At 41.0% G+C, this 19,014-nt stretch overlaps 1 protein-coding gene across 11 annotated transcripts in view; it reads left to right on the forward strand.

Annotated features, from left to right (window-relative positions):
- The window catches only part of Atxn3 (ataxin 3), a 40,010-nt gene that overhangs the window by 14,723 nt on the left and 6,273 nt on the right, over positions 1–19,014 (forward strand). For 6 of the 11 annotated variants that reach the window (XM_013112218.3, XM_013112219.3, XM_040742613.1 and 3 more), the window contains 5 exons: positions 356–443; positions 4,664–4,796; positions 7,491–7,657; positions 8,795–8,891; positions 16,177–16,271. In XM_013112218.3, coding sequence (XP_012967672.1) covers positions 356–443; positions 4,664–4,796; positions 7,491–7,657; positions 8,795–8,891; positions 16,177–16,271 — 580 coding nt within the window. Of the gene's footprint in view, positions 1–355; positions 444–4,663; positions 4,797–7,490; positions 7,658–8,794; positions 8,904–10,335; positions 10,390–16,176; positions 16,272–19,014 lie in introns of those variants that run through there. The other 5 variants (XR_005876179.1, XR_005876178.1, XR_005876180.1 and 2 more) reach the window with 4 other exon arrangements.

Here is a 19,014-nt window from a genome sequence, read left to right on the forward strand (position 1 = left end):
AGTGTGTAACTGTCATTTTTTTCCTATGTCAATATGGCGTGAGTAGGTGTGTTGGCTTAATGTTTTGAAACCACATAGTTAGAACTATCAATAAAGGCATTTAAGGTACTTTCAGCTTCTGTCCTTTTAGAAGGAGTTCAAGTTTATGCCTTAATTTGTTGTCTAAAACTTTTGAAAAAAGCAGTTAATAGTGACAGATGTACAGCATTTATTTTTTAAATCACAGTATTCAGTTCTTTAGAAAATCTTAGTTTGATATAGACAGTCTTACCAAATTTTGGTAGGTTATAGGTTTAATATGAGAAATTATTTTTGCATATAATGTTCATTAATAAATATTGGTATCTTTTTCTAGTGGTTTAACTTGAATTCTCTGCTGACGGGTCCAGAATTAATATCAGATACATACCTCGCACTCTTCTTGGCTCAGTTACAGCAAGAAGGTAAATAAATAAATGCCAGAAATTTTATCTTTGAAAGTTGTTTAATCAAAAACCGAGTCATTATTTGAGCGTCTATTAATACATGATCTCTGGCAGTGGCAGTGAATCACCCTTAGAGTGTAGGTGTTCAGCTCAGGGCTGTGGTTTGGGTGACACAGTTCCATGTGAATGCTGTCTACATTAGGACCTCCCCTGAGTCAGGGGCCTCCTTTGCATCCCTTCTTAAGTTATCCCTTTTCCCTTCTACATCCTGCACATCACAGGGCTGACAGGAGGTGCATGCTCTACCCATTGCTGCTGACTCATTTTCAGCCACTGTACTTCGTATGGACTCCAGTGGCCGTGAATTACCTGCCTCTGGATTAGCCACGCCCTACCTGTGCTCATCTGTGAGCCACCTCCCTTTTCACTGGAACCTTCAGATGACTGGTTATGTGTCTGTCTTTCATAAGATTTTAGTCATTTCTACACCAGCAACTACCCCTCTTTCAAAGACCATTTTCTTCACTCTTGTCTTGACATTACCAATAACTAATTCCCTTCAGATCCCAGGCGTAAGTATCGTATTCTTTGACCATCACCTTCTGCCTCAACATGCCTTCTTTTCCTTTGCCTTTCTAACCAGGTTTTCAAGTTACCATGAGACCCAGAAACTCCTCTTATACTCTGCAGTTTTTGCTCTGATTATTTTACGTTTTAAAGATTTTAGAAATTTTATTTCATGTGGGAAGGTATTGTGCCTGCATGTTTCTGTGTACTCCACGCAGGCAGAGAGACCAGAAGAAAGATATTGGTGCTACAAGCTGCAAGATCACACAGTAATTATACAGCCTTTGCATCATGAGTAACTTAGAAGAATTAAGGAAGTTTCTGAAGGATGAAACCAGTACAAAAGCTGTACCTGGCGTTATAATGTTGTGAATGAATTGGCTGTGTCTTGCTGTAGATTCTTCTTGTAGTTTATTCCTTTCTGTAACAAACTTGGGATTTACTTCCCACAGTGAACAAATTTCTCCCATGCTTTTGGAGCTTTACTGATCACACTCCTAGCTCTGTGTAAATACCTGTTGTCCATTAGCAGGTCCTAGCTTACAGATTATGTTCCTTAGCTATGTGTGAGGCCTGTTTCCCACTGTCAGGTCCTTGTTCCCCTCTCCATTGTAACTGCAGAGATCTGCCTTCCTGCAGTTACCTTTATTGATGGGCATTTGGTCAGTGTTTAGGGCCCAGGCGAAATCATCCCATCTAAGACATTCCCAAATATCCAAGGACATAGAATTGCTACACGTCCAAAGTTGTTGATTCACATCTGCCTAGATGGATAGAAAATAAGCATGCCCTAGTTTTACCTCACTGGCAGATAGAGAAGTGATAACTTAAACCCTGCACTGAAAGAGTCTCAAACTTCTTGTTTTACTGACTCAAGATTTTAGCTCAGAGATTTACTGCTCCCTCCTGTTTCCCCTGAGAAGATAAAGACAAAGGTAATCAGCCCATTTTCTCATCCTCAGGGAAAAGTAAACTTTCGTGAAGGCCTGTGCTGCCACTGAGGCTAGAGCACTGGAAGCTGCTAGGCGTTGTTTCTTGTGCAAATTAAGCTTAGTCCCTCTCTTTGACCTACAGCCTTAAGTAATGGATGCTAGAAGTTTTGCCTAGCAGTTTTAGTTTATTGCTCTGTGTGTAAATTTTATCTGCCTTGCTGACACCGAGAAACTCAAGCCTCACATTGTATTGTATAAAGAATTACTGTTGCAAATGTATCTAACCCTGTACCCCCAAGAACTGGGGGATGACAGAATCAGAGAGACAGAATTCGAGAACCAAAAGAAACAGAGAGTTAGAGAAAAAAAGACAAGAATTCGAGAGACAAAGACATGCAGAGGTAGACAGAAACAGAAACAGCAGGAGGAAAAAGAAGAGGAGGAGATAACGAACATGCAGAGGAGCAATTGTGTGTTAATTCTTTTTTCCCTCTGACTTTAGCTCCCTCGTTATTTGTGGTTCCTTTTTGTGAACCCTGAGCAAAAATTTTAGAAGCTAGACTTTTAAAGTTTCCAGTATATTGGGACTTCTGGACCTGGATAGTTGTCAGTTACCCTGTGTGTGCTGGGACCAGAGCCTGGATCTTCTGCGAGCGCAGCCAGTGCTGTTAACCTCTTAGCCATCTCTCCAGCCCCTGATGATTATCATTCCATTGTGTTCCTCAGCTGCTTTTCTTTATCTCCCCCATCGTTCTTAAATATCGAGAATCTTTGTCATTTGTGCTTACAGATTTCAAATGACTGGTAACTGCGTATCTGTCCTAACAACTCCATGCCTTTGCCTTGCTCTTGTATTCTTCTGAGCGCATAGGCATAGTTCTCTTTACCTTGTTTCTGTGTCTTTTTGTGTTCTGAGCTTACTAAATGGACAGACCCTACATCTAAGGCCAGCCCCTCCATGTATGCTGTACTCCTGTTCTTCCCACCTAGTCAACATTCTATTTTTGCCTTCTCTCCTGAGTTTGAACATTCCTCCTGCTATCTAAAAGTCTGTCCATGGGTAAAAAGCTTTTTGCCTCCATTGATTAAAATAAAGAGCTTCTCTTAACTCTATGAGACTCTAGCTGCTTGCTCCTTTGTAATTTTCTCATTAGACCTGTCTCTGATGCACTGTCTCCTATTGAACTCATTCTGATTGTGTTGCCCTACACCAGTGAATCTCAAAAGTCTGTCTTCTCACTATCGCTGGTGACTCCTACCAGTGCCAGGATTCAATTCCCAGACCTCCTTTTATCTTTAGCTTAGATATTCCTTCTGAACAACAGTCCACGGACTGTTGGCATCTTCATTTGGCAGTCCAGGAAGATTTCAAATCAAACATGTCCAAGAAGACTTTTTAAATTTTTAAAAATATTTTATGCATATGAGTGTTTTATTTATATATGCATCTGTGCACCATGTATGTGCCTGGTGTCCATGGAAGCCAGAAAAGGGCATAAGATTCTTTGGAACTGGAGTTACAGATGGTTATGAGCTGTCGTGTAAGTGCTAGGAATCAAATCTGAATCCTCTGAAAGAGCAGCAAGTGCTCTTAACCACTGAACCATCTCTCCAGCCCCAAAGGAGTTGGCTTCTTCTATGCTTGTGGTTTGGTTGGTTGGTTTTGTTTGCCTGCCTATATGTGTTTTATTTGGGCTTCCCTTTCAGGAAGAATCATTCTTGTACCCTGGTTTCTATATGTTACATTGATAAAACAGCCAGAGTGCTTTTTATAAAAAACATAATGTATGTTATATCACACACTTCTTTACCAGTTAGTGGTTTCCTAACACTGAAAATGAATTCCAAAGGCTGAAATACTTGTTTGTATAAGGCAGAATCTCTTCTCTTCAGGGGCTCAGTCAATAACATAGTGACTTGACATACTGATTATAGGGTTTAGAAATGCTTTTATTAGCAGAAAACTCGTTAAGACACCTGAACTCTGAATAAACTTGACCTCACCAAAAAATGTGTTAAACATATTCCCTCATGGTAGGAAACATTAAATAAATTGGACCTACTTGTAGCTGAGAAAACCTGGCTTACTAGGTGTGTTTATTACAAATTGCATTGTATTAGTGTTTTGTTTTGTTTTTTTTTAAAGCATGAGGCACATTGGCACACTGGCTTCCCAGCTCCTGTTTTTAGTTAGGAGGGCTCTGAGGATGGGGCAGGGAGCAGGGTGAGGAGACGCCATTCCCGGCGTGTATTTCAAAGAGTTTGTCCATCCTACCAGTTACTGGGGATAGTTCCCAAGTGTGTCTTCACACCAGCCAATTGAGGAAGGGTCCTTTATCTCTGTTCGACAATTAAAGATGTCTACACAGATGGGTAAAATAATTGACAGACCCTGTGGCAATGGGAACTGGCAGAGCTTTAAACACAAGCAATTGAGTCCATGTCCTTTTCTGTACTCTTCTTTTTTTTGCCTGCTTGCTCCCTTTCAGTGAGTAGTCATGTGGTCAAGCTCTGCCTTTCTAGGTCCCTTGTAGACAGGACTGCTTTTGATTCTTGTAGCCATCAAGTCCAGAGGCTCAGATCTGTGTGGTTTGTTAGTGACTACTCTCCTGAGAGGTCTTTCTGAACTCTCACCTCATGTTTTTCCTCCTGTACTCTGGTAACTTTCTGTCAGCTATCATTTCAAATTAAGTTTGAACCTCCTACTAGTTGTTTTAGTTTATTTTTGCCTCTTTTTAGGTTATTCTATATTTGTTGTTAAGGGTGATCTGCCAGACTGCGAAGCTGACCAACTTTTGCAGATGATCAAGGTCCAGCAGATGCATCGACCAAAACTTATTGGAGAAGAATTGGCACAACTAAAAGAACAGAGGTAGAAATTTAGCATTATTGTGGAATATATGATATAGCATGCTCTTAAGATAATTAAATGTCTATGTTTACATTTTTGTGTCTGTGTGAGTATATGCCACATGTGTAAGTTCTCACTGATGCCAGTATTGGGGTTGGATCCCATGGAGCTAGAGTTACAGGTGATTGTGATCTGCAGGACATGGGTGCTGGGAACTAAACTTGGCCCTTTGGAGAGCAGGAAGTGATCGTAACCACTGAGGCACCTCTCCAGACACTGCTTATATTTAATGTGTGATTATTTACCACCAGTAACTTTTTTATCTTTTTATTTATTTTTTTTGGATCTTGTTTTTATTTTGTGTGTTTGTTTTTGTGGTGGTAGAGATCAACCTCTTGTTCATACTAGCCAAATATTCTATTATTCAATTAGGCCCAGTCCCCTATTTTCATTTCATATATTTATTTAAAAATTTTAACCATTTTATGTAACTATATGGACATACTTTGAAGGGGGACAGGGAATTCAACACTTTGATGTGGTTATGTAATTTTAAGTTTTTGACAATTGTATACATGTATATAATTATTTTTATTATGTTTATCCCTCATTACCCTGTCTTAACCCCTTTCTGATCCCTCTGAATCCTTTTATCTTCCCAGCAGGTCCCCTTCTTTTCTTTCTCTTTTTTTTTTTACTCACTGAGTTTAATTAGGATTGCTTGCGTGAGCAACCTACTAGTGGCTGTTCCACTAAAGGAAAATTGCTCCCTCTCCCTTAGCAGCGATAATGGCAACTAACTCTTCAGCTAGGGATGGGGCCTCATGAGTGCTTCCCTACCTGTCCACGCAGGAATGCTGATGTCTTGATCCTGTGAAGTTTGTATGCTGGTAGCCATGGTAACCATAGCTGCTGTGAGTTCCTGTACAGCAGCCATGCCATAGTCAGAAGACAGCACTTCACAGCATCTCTTCCAGGTCTCCTGCACCTACATTCTTTCTGCTCCCTCCTGTGAAGTTCCTTGAGGCTCGATATAGACTTCCCATTCAAGTCCCTATTCTCAAGCACTTTGAATGGTTCTGAGTCTTTGTATTAACTGCCTGTTGTGTCCCATCCTGTGAGTCCCATCCCATCCCATGTTTGTCCTGTCCATTCGTCTTCCCCCACCCCACCAAAAGCAGTTTTTCTGACCAAGCACTAATCTGTAGATCTAAATGTATTTGGAAGAGAGTTTGACATGTCCATTTAGTAAGACAGTAGTAGTTGTGTCCCCCATTTGGGCCTGTGACCTACTTAGCCCTATGACCTATGGGCTTGACAGGTTCATGGTAGCAGGCATGAATTACTTTCCACGGAGTGGCCCTCAAATCCCATCAGAAAATGGTTGGGCCAAGCATGGTGGTACACGCCTTTAACACCAGCACTCGGGAGGTGGAGGCACGTGGAGTTCTCTGAATTTGGGGTCAGCCGGGTCTGTGACAGTCAGAGCTACATAGTGAGACCCTATCTCAAAAACAAAAAGGGAAAAGAAAAAGTGGTTGATTGCCTTCCATAATAGTCATGTCACTATTGTCTGGCAAGATAGTGTTGCAGCAGAACACACAGGGTCTGGTTAAGACCATTAATGGTTTTCTCTTCCAGCAGCCTACGTAGCACCTTCCCGCACGGTGAAAGCTCCAGCTCAGCGCCTGTTTGATCTCTGTGATGGAGCCACAGTGGGTGATGTGTCTGCCAGTCAGATCTTATTATTTAGTTCTGGTGGGCAACCAAGAACTGACTTCATAAAAAGCTTTTCTGAGAGTAGCACTAATCTATAGATCTAATATGTTTGGAAGGCAGTTTGACATGTCCACTTATTGTTAGAGGAGCCTCTGTATTTATTTGGTTTTTAAAATAAGATCTCATCAGGTAATGGTGGCACACACCTTTAATCCCAGCATTTGGGAGACAGAGGCAGGTGGTAAGCCTAATGTACACTCTATAAAGCAAGTTCTAGGACAGTCAAGGCTGTTACACAGAGAAACCCTGTCTTGAAAAAAACAAAAACAAAAACAAACAAACAAACAAACAAAAAGATCTCACTTGGGCTGGCTGGGATTATGAATGTGTGTGTAGTATTTGTCCTCAAATCCTGGGTTTCATGCATACACTCTTGCCACTAAATTGAACAATGTCCTAGTCCCCATGCCTCGCTTCTGATGACAGGTCTCATTAAGTTGTCCAGTTGTCCACTTTGACTTCCTTCTGTCTTCACCTCCCAGTAGCTGATACTCAACAGGGATATGCCACAGTGCCCCGCAAGGCTGTGTTTTAGTGAAGTTTATGGAAATAACACTCTGAATTACTTAAATATCTTGGCTTAGATTCATATTGCGACTCAGTTGTTTACTAGACCTTCTCTTCTAGAGTGTTTTTTGATCTAACTTCTTTAGTTTGTAAGCGCCTTTATGTTTTATCTTAAGTTGAAAACAATGGGACTGGAGAGACGGCTCAGTGCTTTATCCCTAGAGGACCTGGGTTTGATTCTCAGCACCTACCTGGTAACCCACAACTTTCTGTATCTCCAGTCTCAGAGGATCCAGCACCCGCTTCTGGCCCCTGCACACACATTGTGAAAGATATACATGAAACGAAATATCCATGCACATAAATTTTTTTTAATGAAATAAGCTTGGAGGCCAGGCTGTAAGTTTTATGAATGCATTTGTTGTTTAGTGTTCTCAAAGCAGATCTGGAGCGAGTCCTAGAGGCAGCCGATGGGGCGGGAATATTGGATGAAGATGAGGATGATTTACAGAGGGCTCTAGCAATAAGTCGTCAGGAAATTGACATGGAAGATGAAGAAGCTGATCTCCGCAGGGCCATTCAGCTCAGTATGCAAGGTATGGACATTGTGGTGTGCACTTTAGTCATTTGTGGAGAACCGCTTCACGTTGTTCTTAGCTTTGCTGAAAATTTTTGTAGTTTTGGAAGTTCTTTGGTAGTTACTGCAAAACAATGGCTCTAGAATTTCGGTATTTCTTTTAGATTTCTTTGAATCACCTTTATAACCTGTATTTTATTGGGACTGTATTTGTTGTGTTTAACACAGATATAGTTTTAGTTCTGGTTATATTATTTGATTACAGTGCTGAAATAATATAACAAGTGATTGAATTAATCTTCTAGTGGCTAGATGACCCTTAACCAAGCAAGCTGTTTTGGCAAATGCATGCCAGTGGACACCCAGCACTTCCAGGCTGTACAGCTTAATAAGACTTAGCCCTCTTTTTCGGGATACACCTTTGTCACTAATGTAAGTCCATTAGCGGAGGAGAGTAACAGTAAACTTCGTTGGGTATGTAGGCAGAGAGAAGTGTTGAGACACTCAAAGCAGATTACTGAAAACACAAAGTGCTTTATTTTCGTGATTTTCTTGTAATCTAATTTATATGAAACTGCTTCTACTTTTAATGAGATTGTTCATCATCTGAATTCCTTAAATGTCATAGTGTGTTGAAGATCCGGTAACATGGCCATTACTTTATCCTAGACTCCTTGCCTCCAGGTCTACCCCTGCGTACTCTGTGTAGTGTGAAGTCCCGTGTTTTATTAGCAGGGGCCTGCTACATTATTGCAGTAATGCTTAGAAAAACCATCTTACCACTGTCAAAATTTACATGGGATCTGTTTGGTGAGAACTTAGAAACTTTAGTGTTGACCAGAGTAAGGGCATGTTATGGTTGTCATCATAGGTCACTTTGAGGAACACCATGCCTGTGACGGTATAGATGCAGTTTGGGGAAATTAAAAGAGCATACATGACTTCTCATACCCGATGAACTGTTAGCTTGTATTCTCATATCTGCATCACAGATAGCATCAGCTGTGGTTGCAGTAACATGTTAGATTTTCCCTGAGACATTTGTAGAACAGTAATAGGATGTTCTTAAGAAGAAAACTTTATGGTAGCTTGCTCCAGGGAGAACAAGCACACTGCTGCTTGAACAGGTATATATGTAATGATTGGCTTTTTTTAGGTAGTTCCAGAAGTATGTCTCAAGATAGTCCCCAGACATCCAGTACCAGTCTTACTTCAGAAGAGCTGCGGAAGAGAAGAGAAGCCTACTTTGAAAAGTAAAGTAGTTGGTACAGATTAAAGTTACATATTTCATACTTGCTGATTTTGTCTGTTTGTAAATTACTGCTAACTGCCTGAACTTATGAACATACAAAATTTTTTAAAGTCATATGTCCGTCCTGTGTCCCCCTCTCCCCCCTCCTGCCCCTGCTCCCACCCTGAGGAAGGGTTTCTCTGTGGCTTTGGAGCCTGTCCTGGAACTCGATTTGTAGACCAGGCTGGCCTTGAACTCACAGAGATCTGCCTGCCTCTGCCTCCTGAGTGCTGGGATTAAAGATGTGTGCCACCCCACCCAGCATTTTTTTTGTTTTTTAATTTTTTACAGCAAATAAAGTGTGAAATACTTAACTAGTTTTAGAGGAAAAACCTTTGCCGGATCTTGGATAAATTTAAATGGAGTAGGATAAAGGAAACCTTGTGGAATTTTGCTTATCAGAAGGAAGATGGACTTAGGACAGGAAGAACTAACTGCCTATTGATCCATTGGCCCTCCTAATCCTCCCAGGAGTTAACAGGGAAAACAGCCTTTGAGGAAAGTGGGGCTATTCCCAAGTACAAGTGGTAGGTGCTCTGTGGTCCTGCTGTCATTTTAACAGACCCAAGACCCATCAGCGTCAGGGGCATAGAAGCCATAAATCTGAACCATAAGCTCCCAAAACTGTGTGCTGTACCCAGTTTATAAGTACTAAGAAAGAAGTGTTTACACCTTTTGTTTTTGTTTTTAGGTTTTTTGAAACAGGGTTTCTCTGTGTAGTTTTGTAGATCAGGCTGGCCTCAAATTCACAGAGATCCGCCTGCCTCTGCCTCCCGAGGGCTGGGATTAAAGGTGTGCGCCACCCCACACCCTGTATTTACAGTTTTATAATGCCTTCCTTTCTAGTCTTTTAAAAATATTTTTACCTTTATTTTTTGAACAGGGTTTTATCATTAGCTCCGACTAGCCTTAAACTCCTGGCTAGCTTTCTGCCTCAACTTCCCTTGTGCTAGGATTACAGATATATGTCATCATACTCAGCTTTTGACTTTTAAAACCAAACTCCACCTTAAAAGTGACCAATAATATGATCAGGAATATCAATAATATGATCAGTAATAGATAATTGAACCCTCTGATCTCAGGTCAGAAAGATAAGGCTAGAGATGGACTGTACAGTTGCATACCCCATCTCATCAATCAGTGATGCATTTATTTTCACATTTCAAAATCTCTGAACGTCTAGGATGCAGCTCAGCGGGGAGTGCTCACCCAGCATGGGTGAGGCTAGGGCTTCAACCTCCGCACAGCAGCAGCAGCGGCGGCCACACAGCAGCACCTCTGACCGTGAGCAGCCACGTCTTAGAGTTGTAGTTGACGATTAGTGGTATAAAGTTTGGACCATTTTGCATCTGCTGGTATTGTGAAGATAATGTTTACCTTTTTCTGTTTTCTGTTTTTTTAAGTCACAACTCAGAAGTGTATGAAGGAAAGTTCTGATCAGCTGACATCCTCTTAATGTGAGATATTTCTAGTCTTTATTCAGTGACTGATTAATAGATTTAATTATATTTACATCCTAAAATAGTGCTTATTAGTGCTTTTCATGTCTTTTTGAATTTTAAAATTAACTGTTTTTAAATTATGATAAGCCTTAGGTTTATATATAACATGCCCATAGTTACTACCCAGATTTAATAAATACCAGCACGTAACGCAGGTTTTATGCCTCTGACTCCCATTTCTTTCCATCCTCCCATAGGTGTGGACTTGTAATTCACAATCATCATGTCATTACTATTTAGTATGTGCCCCCAAAATATTTGTTTTTTTGTTTGTTTGTTTTCTGTAGGATTATTTTGGTTTTTTTCTGTATTGTTTTTGACCAGTTTCCCTTACTGTTGGGCCTGGTTCTAAGCTCCCACTCATCCTGACTTTCACTCCCCATGGGCAGATTGCCAGTGTACACACCATACCTAGCTTGTCTGGTTTTCTGTTTTCTTTTTCCCTAGTAAATGCTGTTGTCACACAATAATAATTAACAATTTTATATAAATGTCTAGTTTTAAAAATAATTTAAAGCTAAATAGCAAAATTAGTATTCTAGATATTTAAAGAGTTTTGTTTTAAAGTATTTTCCCACTACCCCTTTCTTCAATAAGTGATGCTAATGACGGCATACATTCCGCTCTTGTCATATATATATATTTGTAATCTTTGTATGTGTGTGTGTGTGTGTGAGAGAGAGAGACAGACAGACAGACACACAGACAGAGAGACAGCGTGTATGTGTGAAAATGAGTGTGTGTGGTGTGTGTGAGAGAGAGAGAGGAGAGAGGAGAGAATGTGTGTGTGTACTACGCTGTATGGCACAGGCCACTTGGCAGGTGTTGCTACCTTTCCTTCTACCATGTGGGTTCTGTGACTTGAACTCAGGTCATCCGGCTTAGCAGAAAGAATCTTCATATGCTATGCCTTGTCACCCACCCCCTTCCTTTATTTAGACATTCTGCTAACTGTTTTGGAATAAAAATTTGAAACTTCAGTAGGTTTGTACTTTAGTAGTAGTGAAGATAATTTGGTAGCATCCCATGATGAATGTTAAGCTATGACAATCATAACTTAATAACAGTGACTAGTGCTTTTGAGATGGCAGAGATTTTGGCCAACCTTGCACCCTTTTATAAAGCAATCTGGGCAGGAGCATGCCTCTTTTCTAGTGGCTGATTGTGGACTAAATTTGTTTCTAGGCTTTTACCCTCTGCTGAGAATTTAAAGATAGCTAGGGAATGTTCTACTTAGTCACATAGAGCTGAGATGAATTCAAAGTTAGCTGTGGTGTTTACTCGACCATTGACTAGCATTTATAAGTGCTACCGAGTTCAAGCACAGGCTGCCAAGAGGCTGAGGGTGGCTCATTGGTCAAAAGTGTGCGCTGCCCTTGCCTTTTACTCAAATCCCTGATGGCTTATCTGGAATCCCTATCTCTCTCGATTCTGTCTTTGGGCTGTTGGCTGTAAAGATTGTTTGACTGACCTGGTACTAACTTGCTACTCACAGTTCATCACTATCTTCCCCCCCATTGAGTGTTGAAAGCCTCAGACTTGATGTAGATAGCAAATAACACACATAGGATTTCTTTCTTGTGCAAAAAATGCTAATAAAAACTAGCCTATTATAAATTCATAGCTTATAAATAAGTGTCACTAAGTATAGCTCCTTGACATGACATTTTTTTTTTCTAGCAGTGATCTGTAAATCTGTTTATCAGTCATAAAACCCCAAGCCGGAGTCCACACCAGCACTATTAATGCCTGCTGTTGGGAGCATAGAATTAAGTGATGGGTCTGAAGACTATTTGTCAGCTGTTACATGTTACACAGATACTTGTTAGCACTATTAATGTCTTCTCAAGGTATAACTTTGAATGCTGTCATCTGCCTGTTAAAAAAACATAGTGTTTCCCAGCAGGACGGATGCAAACATTCATAGCCAGGGAGTGTTGTGGTGTTTTGATTTCCTAATACTTGTGCCATCACTTTAATGGCTTGGCTTGGTTTATTAGTCAGTCAGTTTAAGAATCAGAAACAGGTGTTTAAGAAAAACACTAATTAATAGTGAAATTAGAGGCTTATGATGTTAGGGAAGTTCTGAGCCAGGCCTCTGAAGTGTAGAGAGTGTGAGAAGGGTAGTGACCACTGCTGCTTAGGATGATGGGGATCAGATCTGAGCTTGCAGAGGACCCAGGGTCAGGTCTCAGAACCCACACATGGCTCACACTCGAGCTTCAGAGGACACCACACTGTTTTCACTCTGAGGGTACCCACCATATGTGTACATAATAAGAAATATCTTTATGTCATATGTATAAATAAATTAGAAAAAACTTCAATTTTATTTCATATTGTGCCCAAGTTGCAAATCCCCAGAGACCACCAGGAAGACAGACCCACTAAACTGCAAAAGCAAGGTTTAATGCTTGTTCATCCACCCATAACAGAGATCCTGTCTGGCTAGCTGTCACAGCTGCCTCCTGAGAGAGTGAAGTTCCCTGTCTACTGCTAGGTTTTTTGTTTTTGTTTTTGGTTTTTTTTTTTTTTTTTTTTTTTTGGTTTTTGGTTTTTCAAGACAGAGTTTCTCTGTATTGTTTTAGAGGCTGTCCTGGAACTCACTCTGTAGACAAGGCCGGCCTCGAACTCACAAAGATCTGCCTGCCTCTGCCTCCCAAGTGCTGGGATTAAAGGCATGTGCCACCAATGTCCGGCTACTGCTAGGTTTTATAGACAAAAGTTACAGGATTACATCAGTAGGTATGGGTTGGTTTCTGATTGGTTGACATTTGGGAACAATCAGGAGAACTTTTCAAAGTCATGTTTTGGCATGAAATACCTGTGTACCAATTATTTTCATTGGTCAGTGCTGAGAGGGAACATTCTGTGGTTTCTATGGCACTTGCAGGTGGCCTATTATACATAGATACCAATAGTTTTCAGAACTATATCCTGCAGACTACAGGGGAGGTTTTGGTGTCGTTCCTCCCCTCCCCCCAGTTTCTTTTGTGGCCAAACAGTTCCTAGGAACCAAACATCTAGGAGGCTGGGAGTGGGGGTTTAGAGTTTCTTTGTGTTCACTTTTGGCCCTAGAGTCTGGGAGGCCAGAGGATCTGGAGTTTCCTTGTGTCAGAGGCCCACGCGTCTTTTCTGTAGCCTGTCATGGCTACGGAAGCAGGGGGCTGAGTGAGGGTCTGGTCCCTTTATTTCTAAATTATTAGAAGTAAAGCCCTTAAGTTTAGTTTACCCCTTTCCACATGTATGGGTATTTTAGCTGCATGTATATATGTATACCACATGCATGTGAACTGCCATGCAGGTGGTGGAAATTGAACCCAGGTCATCTGAAGAGCAGCCAGTGCTCTCAGCTGCTGAACCATCTCCAGCCTCTAACTGAATCTTTTTGTTTGTTTTGTTTTTAAAGACAGTGCTTCTCTGTGTAGCCCTGGCTGTTTTTGAATTCATTATGTAAACCTGGCTGCCACCCAAACTCACAGAGATTGCTCTGCCTCTGCTGAGGTTAAACCCATATACCATCACATGTAACACCCTAACTAAATCGTCAAACAAACAAATGTACAAACAAAAAACCAGTTGTAACTGTGATCCTGGAATCATGGTTGTCAAGACTTTCTGGTCGCACTGAGACAGCCATGAAGTAGAATTTAGGACTGAGTCTCCTTGACTTTGCTTCTCAGGGAAACAGCTGTGTCTGCCTCATTGACTCATTTCTGCCCTTTGTAGCTCCTATGAGTGTTTGCTCTGTAACCAGAAGCCAGGCTCTTGCTCGGCAGCCTGTGTAGGACTGAAGGCATGGTGGGAAGGGCACTGAGGAACTTGTTCCATAGCAGTCTTCAGTGCTTCCCCGTGGTTGTTCCAAGGCTGGCAGTTGATTTTCTTCTCGTTTTGCATTATTTGAAGTTATAATAACTGGATGAATATGTGCAATACTTGTGTCAGTAAAATGAAAACTTAAAAGTAGGTTCAAGGTCATCCCTCTATCAGCCCTAGATTCTTAAGGGGAGGAAGAGGAGGGCATGCAGGAGCCTCCATGATGTGCCAGGGTAGCCAGAGCTCAGGCCATGCTCCAGACTGTCCTTGTGTGAAGGCCACAACAACAGGAGGAAGCAGGAAGAAGAGGGACTTCCTGTTCTCTGAGTTCTCTATTGCTCAAAATTGAGAAGGACAGTTAGGTGTGGCGTTTGCTTGGGGCACTGGGAGGTGGAGGCCAGCAGCCTGACTAGAGGTCTTTTTTTTTCAAAATTGAGAAGAGTGCTGGAAAACAATATGCTGCTTATAACTGAATTCGGGTCCTTTTAAAATCATACTCAACTTTTTAAATCTGTGACTTCTTAATCTCAGAAATTTATAGTTTTTTTTTTTTAGCTTTCTAAAGCTAAAGTGTATGTTTATTACTTAAAAGTAGAACTAGTGGGCAGAGCTCCTTGTAGCTCTCAGTACACTTCATCCAGATTGTTGACATATCAGACGCGTCTGGGAGTAACTTCTTTCTTTCTCATTGTAGCTTAGCATTACAGTGTACATTTTTCTAAACACAGGAATATACTCCTGCATGTTTTGTCTTGTTTTTGGGATAGGGATTGATATGTTGCCCAGGCTGGTATTGAATTCCTGGGCTCAGGTGGTGTTTTTCCTTGTCCTCCTGAGGAGCTTGTACTGCAGGCACAAGCCATTACAGCTTCATTTCTTTTTTGAGAGACTGTCTTAGTCAGTGTTGCTGTGAAGAGACAACGTGACCACAACGGCTCTTTAAGAAGAAAGCATTGATTGGGGCTTGTTTACAGTTTCAGGGTAGTCTATCATGGCAGGAAGCATGGCAGCGTGTAGGCAGACATGGTGCTGGAGAAGTAGCTGAGAGTTCTACATAGGCAGAAAGGGAGAGACTAGCCTGACATGGGCATTTGAAACCTCAGAGACCCCCCCCCACCCAGTGGCACACTTCCTCTGGTAAGGCCACACTTACATGAGCCTGTGGGGGGCATACCTGGCCCCCGTAGGCTTGTAGTTATGTCACAGTGCACACATACATAAGTTAGGACTTCTTCAAAAAGTGTCTTCTGTGTTTTATGCAATCATTTAACTGTAAGCCCTTGTAAAATCAAAATCAAAACGCAGATCACACACTTCCAACATACAGTGGCACTGTTGCTGCATACAGTTGTTTCCATTTCTTTTCTTCATCAAGTATGTGATGAAGCTGCTATGTGATGGACAGTCTCAGGTACTGGGCATGCAGGTAAGCAGCGTAAGGTTTGTGCTCTGGTTAGCTTACAGTTCAAACAGAAGCATCAAGGTGGCAGTGTGTTTGTGCTGGTAACTCAAGTGAAACAGTGAGATGGCCAGGTGGCTTCGTGAAGAGGGGGCTCCAGGAGCCAGCCAGGAGGAGCACAGTAAATTTAGATGCTTTATCTTGTCAAAGTATTTTTTCAGTGGCTCCTAGTATTAAAGGTGCATAAGCCAACATTCGTTTGCATATGAGTAACTACTAGTAAACCATATACAGGAAATGAAAATACCTACTTCTTATTTGATAACTCAAATATGTAGGGTTTTAAAAATTTTGCCCCTTTTATACTTGTAATTATCAAACTAATTCTCACCTTCTGAGGTGTTCAGGCCAGGGTTCATTTTGATTCATGGAAAAGTTTATGTCCTACATGAATAAGAAATAAATTCTCATGGACTGTTTATCTCTTAGGTGGTCTTTTAATGTATATTCTCTTTTGAATGTTCCAGGCAACATCAGCAGCAAGAGGTAGATCGACCTAGACAGCTTTCATCTGCTCGTGAAAGACCGACCACAAGTTCAGGAGAACTTGGGAACAGCCAAGGTATGGCTCTCTGGCCATTCACCATGATTGTTACTCAAATACTTTATTTGATACCCAAGGTTCATGTCATTTTTGCTTTATATTTTCTTCTTCTTTAATTGTATTAAAAACTCTTGAATGGATTTATCATCTACTCAGTTCCTTTGAAGTAAAAAGCAGACAGATTAGAACACTTTGTGAATGTTTAGGTTTTATTTAATTAAAACAAGCAAACAAACAGTTTTACTGTATAGCCTTAGGGCTAGCTTGGAACTTTCTGTGTAGCCTATACTGGTCTCAAATTCATGATCCTCCTCCTTGGGCATTTTTAGTAATAGCATTATAGGCATGAACCACCATGCCCTGGGTGGTTTTAAAATTCCACATATAGTTAGCACATTCTTCAGAAATTCTCTAGAGATGGTCCAGAGGTCATGAATATTAGTAAGTAGAAAATAAATACCTTTCACCACTTAATAAAGAAAAACATACCTTAGTGTAATCTAGATAATAACTAGAAGTTCAGGTTACTCACCAGGCCTTGATTTAATAGGTCTTAAACTTGAGCCAATTATTGGGAGAAGTTGAGTGGAAAAGGAACCCTGTCTGTCAGGGTACTTCGCAGAGAATCTATGCAGAATGCTTAGAATTGTACAGTAAGAAGACAGCCAGTGAGGAAGGATTGTTGGTATGAGCATGTCTTGCACTAGAGAGCACACTATACAGAATCCGTAACTCCAATTACTGGATTTGACACTCTGGCCAACTTGGGCACCTGTAGTTGATGTACACATGCCCACATACACTCCTCTGTGTCTCAGAGGAGGCTCACAAAGCAAAGACTTGAGTAAGATTGGCAGTTTGACAGTACCCAAGTGCCCAGGGTTCAGTTGAAAACCACTGTCACTCCAAGAACTAGGAAAAAGGAGCCACATGGGCAATTTTAATCGTTGGTGTTGTTTTTTTGTTGTTTGTTTTGAGTCAGAGTCTTACTATCTAGCCCAGACTAGCCTCAAATTTACTGTTGTCCTACTTTTGACTCTGAGTGCTGAGATTGTAGTTACACTTTGCCACATCTCTATTCCACATGTAAATTCAAAAGCAGAAAAATACCTGAAAGCTAGAAACCTGCAAACTGGAGAAGTTGAATGAACTTCAAGTTAGTATAAACCCAAAGAAATACATACCAGGACTCATAGACTTCTGCAAACTGAAGACACTGTCCCAAATCAGCAGGAAATAACCTTCCCAACAGCAATTTGAAATGGAGAGGTTTCTTGTGAGCTTTAAAGTGCTGAAGGAAAATTTTAAACCCAGGATTACTTACGCAGTAATTAACATACTCTTTAGAATTGAGAAAAAAATGTCTCTAGCAGTCAGTCCTATCCTTGAAAGCTAGGGAAAGGGAACTGGACATGGTTCCCTTTAGTCCCAACACTTGGGAGGTGGAGGCAAGCAGATCTCCAAGTTCACGCCCAGCCTGATCTACAAAGTGAGTTCCACGACAGCCAGGGCTACACAGAGAAACCTCAAAAAATAAAAAAACAAAGAACGGGGTAGCTACATGGGCCTGGGAAGGAGATAAGCCATCATCAGAGCCAGGACTAGCCATCAGTTACTGAGACCCACAACTGGACAATGTAGAGAGTGAGAGACCTTGGGATACCCAGTGCTAAATGGATGTCTCCGTCAAACTCTGCCCCTTAGGGCTCAGGGAACTTTGAGGAGGTGTGACAGAAAGATGGTACCAGCCTGTGGGGATGGAAGATACCAGGAAAACCATACCTTCCAGATACGCTGGAACACATACAAACTGACACACATACAAACGCAGATGGTGGCAGCATGCTCAGGGTCTGCACAAGTCCAAGCCGGAGGGGTCTCAGCACTGAGATGGGGAAGTGGATCTGATCTCCCATCCCTAACTCACAAGCTCTCTCCAATGGACAGTCACTTCAGAAGGAAAATCGGTTTTCTCCATTGGAGTCTCATTGGGTATACAAATCACATTCAAGGACAGCCCCATGCCCAGTGGATGACCAACTTCACTGTTCTTTTTGAAGAATTTTTAATTTTTATCTCTTAATGCTTTGGCTTTTTTTTTCTTTTTTTGTCCTGAAACCTTACTGGTCTTTTGCGTATCTATTATGGTTTCCGATTTTGTGTTTTTATGGGTTTTCTGTGTGCATTTGTGTCTCTGCGTGCATATGTATAGTGGGCTTTTTTCCCTGTGTTTCCTTTGTTCTGTGTTTTTTGTTTTTGCTTTGTTTCATAAATTTTCCTGGTTGTTTTTGTTTTTCCCTAAGGAGAGAGAGAGAAAGCGTGGCGGTGAATGAGTGGGAAGGTGGGGAGGATATCTGAGGAGATGAGGGAGGGGACCCGGTTCAGAATATATTGTTTGGAAAAATGTGTTTTCAATTAAAAAAAAAAACTTAAGAAAAATTCTCAAAACAGAAAAGAAATGAGGTGATATTGAGGCAAGAATAGAAAGTGTGAAAGATGTTAAATACTGTTCCTTTCTTTTGAATTTTCTGAATTATATTTGATGGTTGAAACAAAAATTGTATCACTGATCTAGTTTGATTGTGTGTTTGGCAGTTATGAATGAGGGAGCTAAGGGACAGAAAGTGAGGCGAACTTTATTGCATTTTAACATCAGAAAGTAATTCAGTTGTTTCTTTCATTCATTCTTTTTTTTTTTTTTTTTTTTTGGTTTTTCGAGACAGGGTTTCTCTGTGTCTTTGGATCCTGTCCTGGGACTAGC

Source organism: Mesocricetus auratus, unplaced genomic scaffold (assembly GCF_017639785.1).
Source record: "Mesocricetus auratus isolate SY011 unplaced genomic scaffold, BCM_Maur_2.0 Super-Scaffold_15014, whole genome shotgun sequence".
In the NCBI taxonomy this organism is placed as follows: Eukaryota; Metazoa; Chordata; class Mammalia; order Rodentia; family Cricetidae; genus Mesocricetus; species Mesocricetus auratus.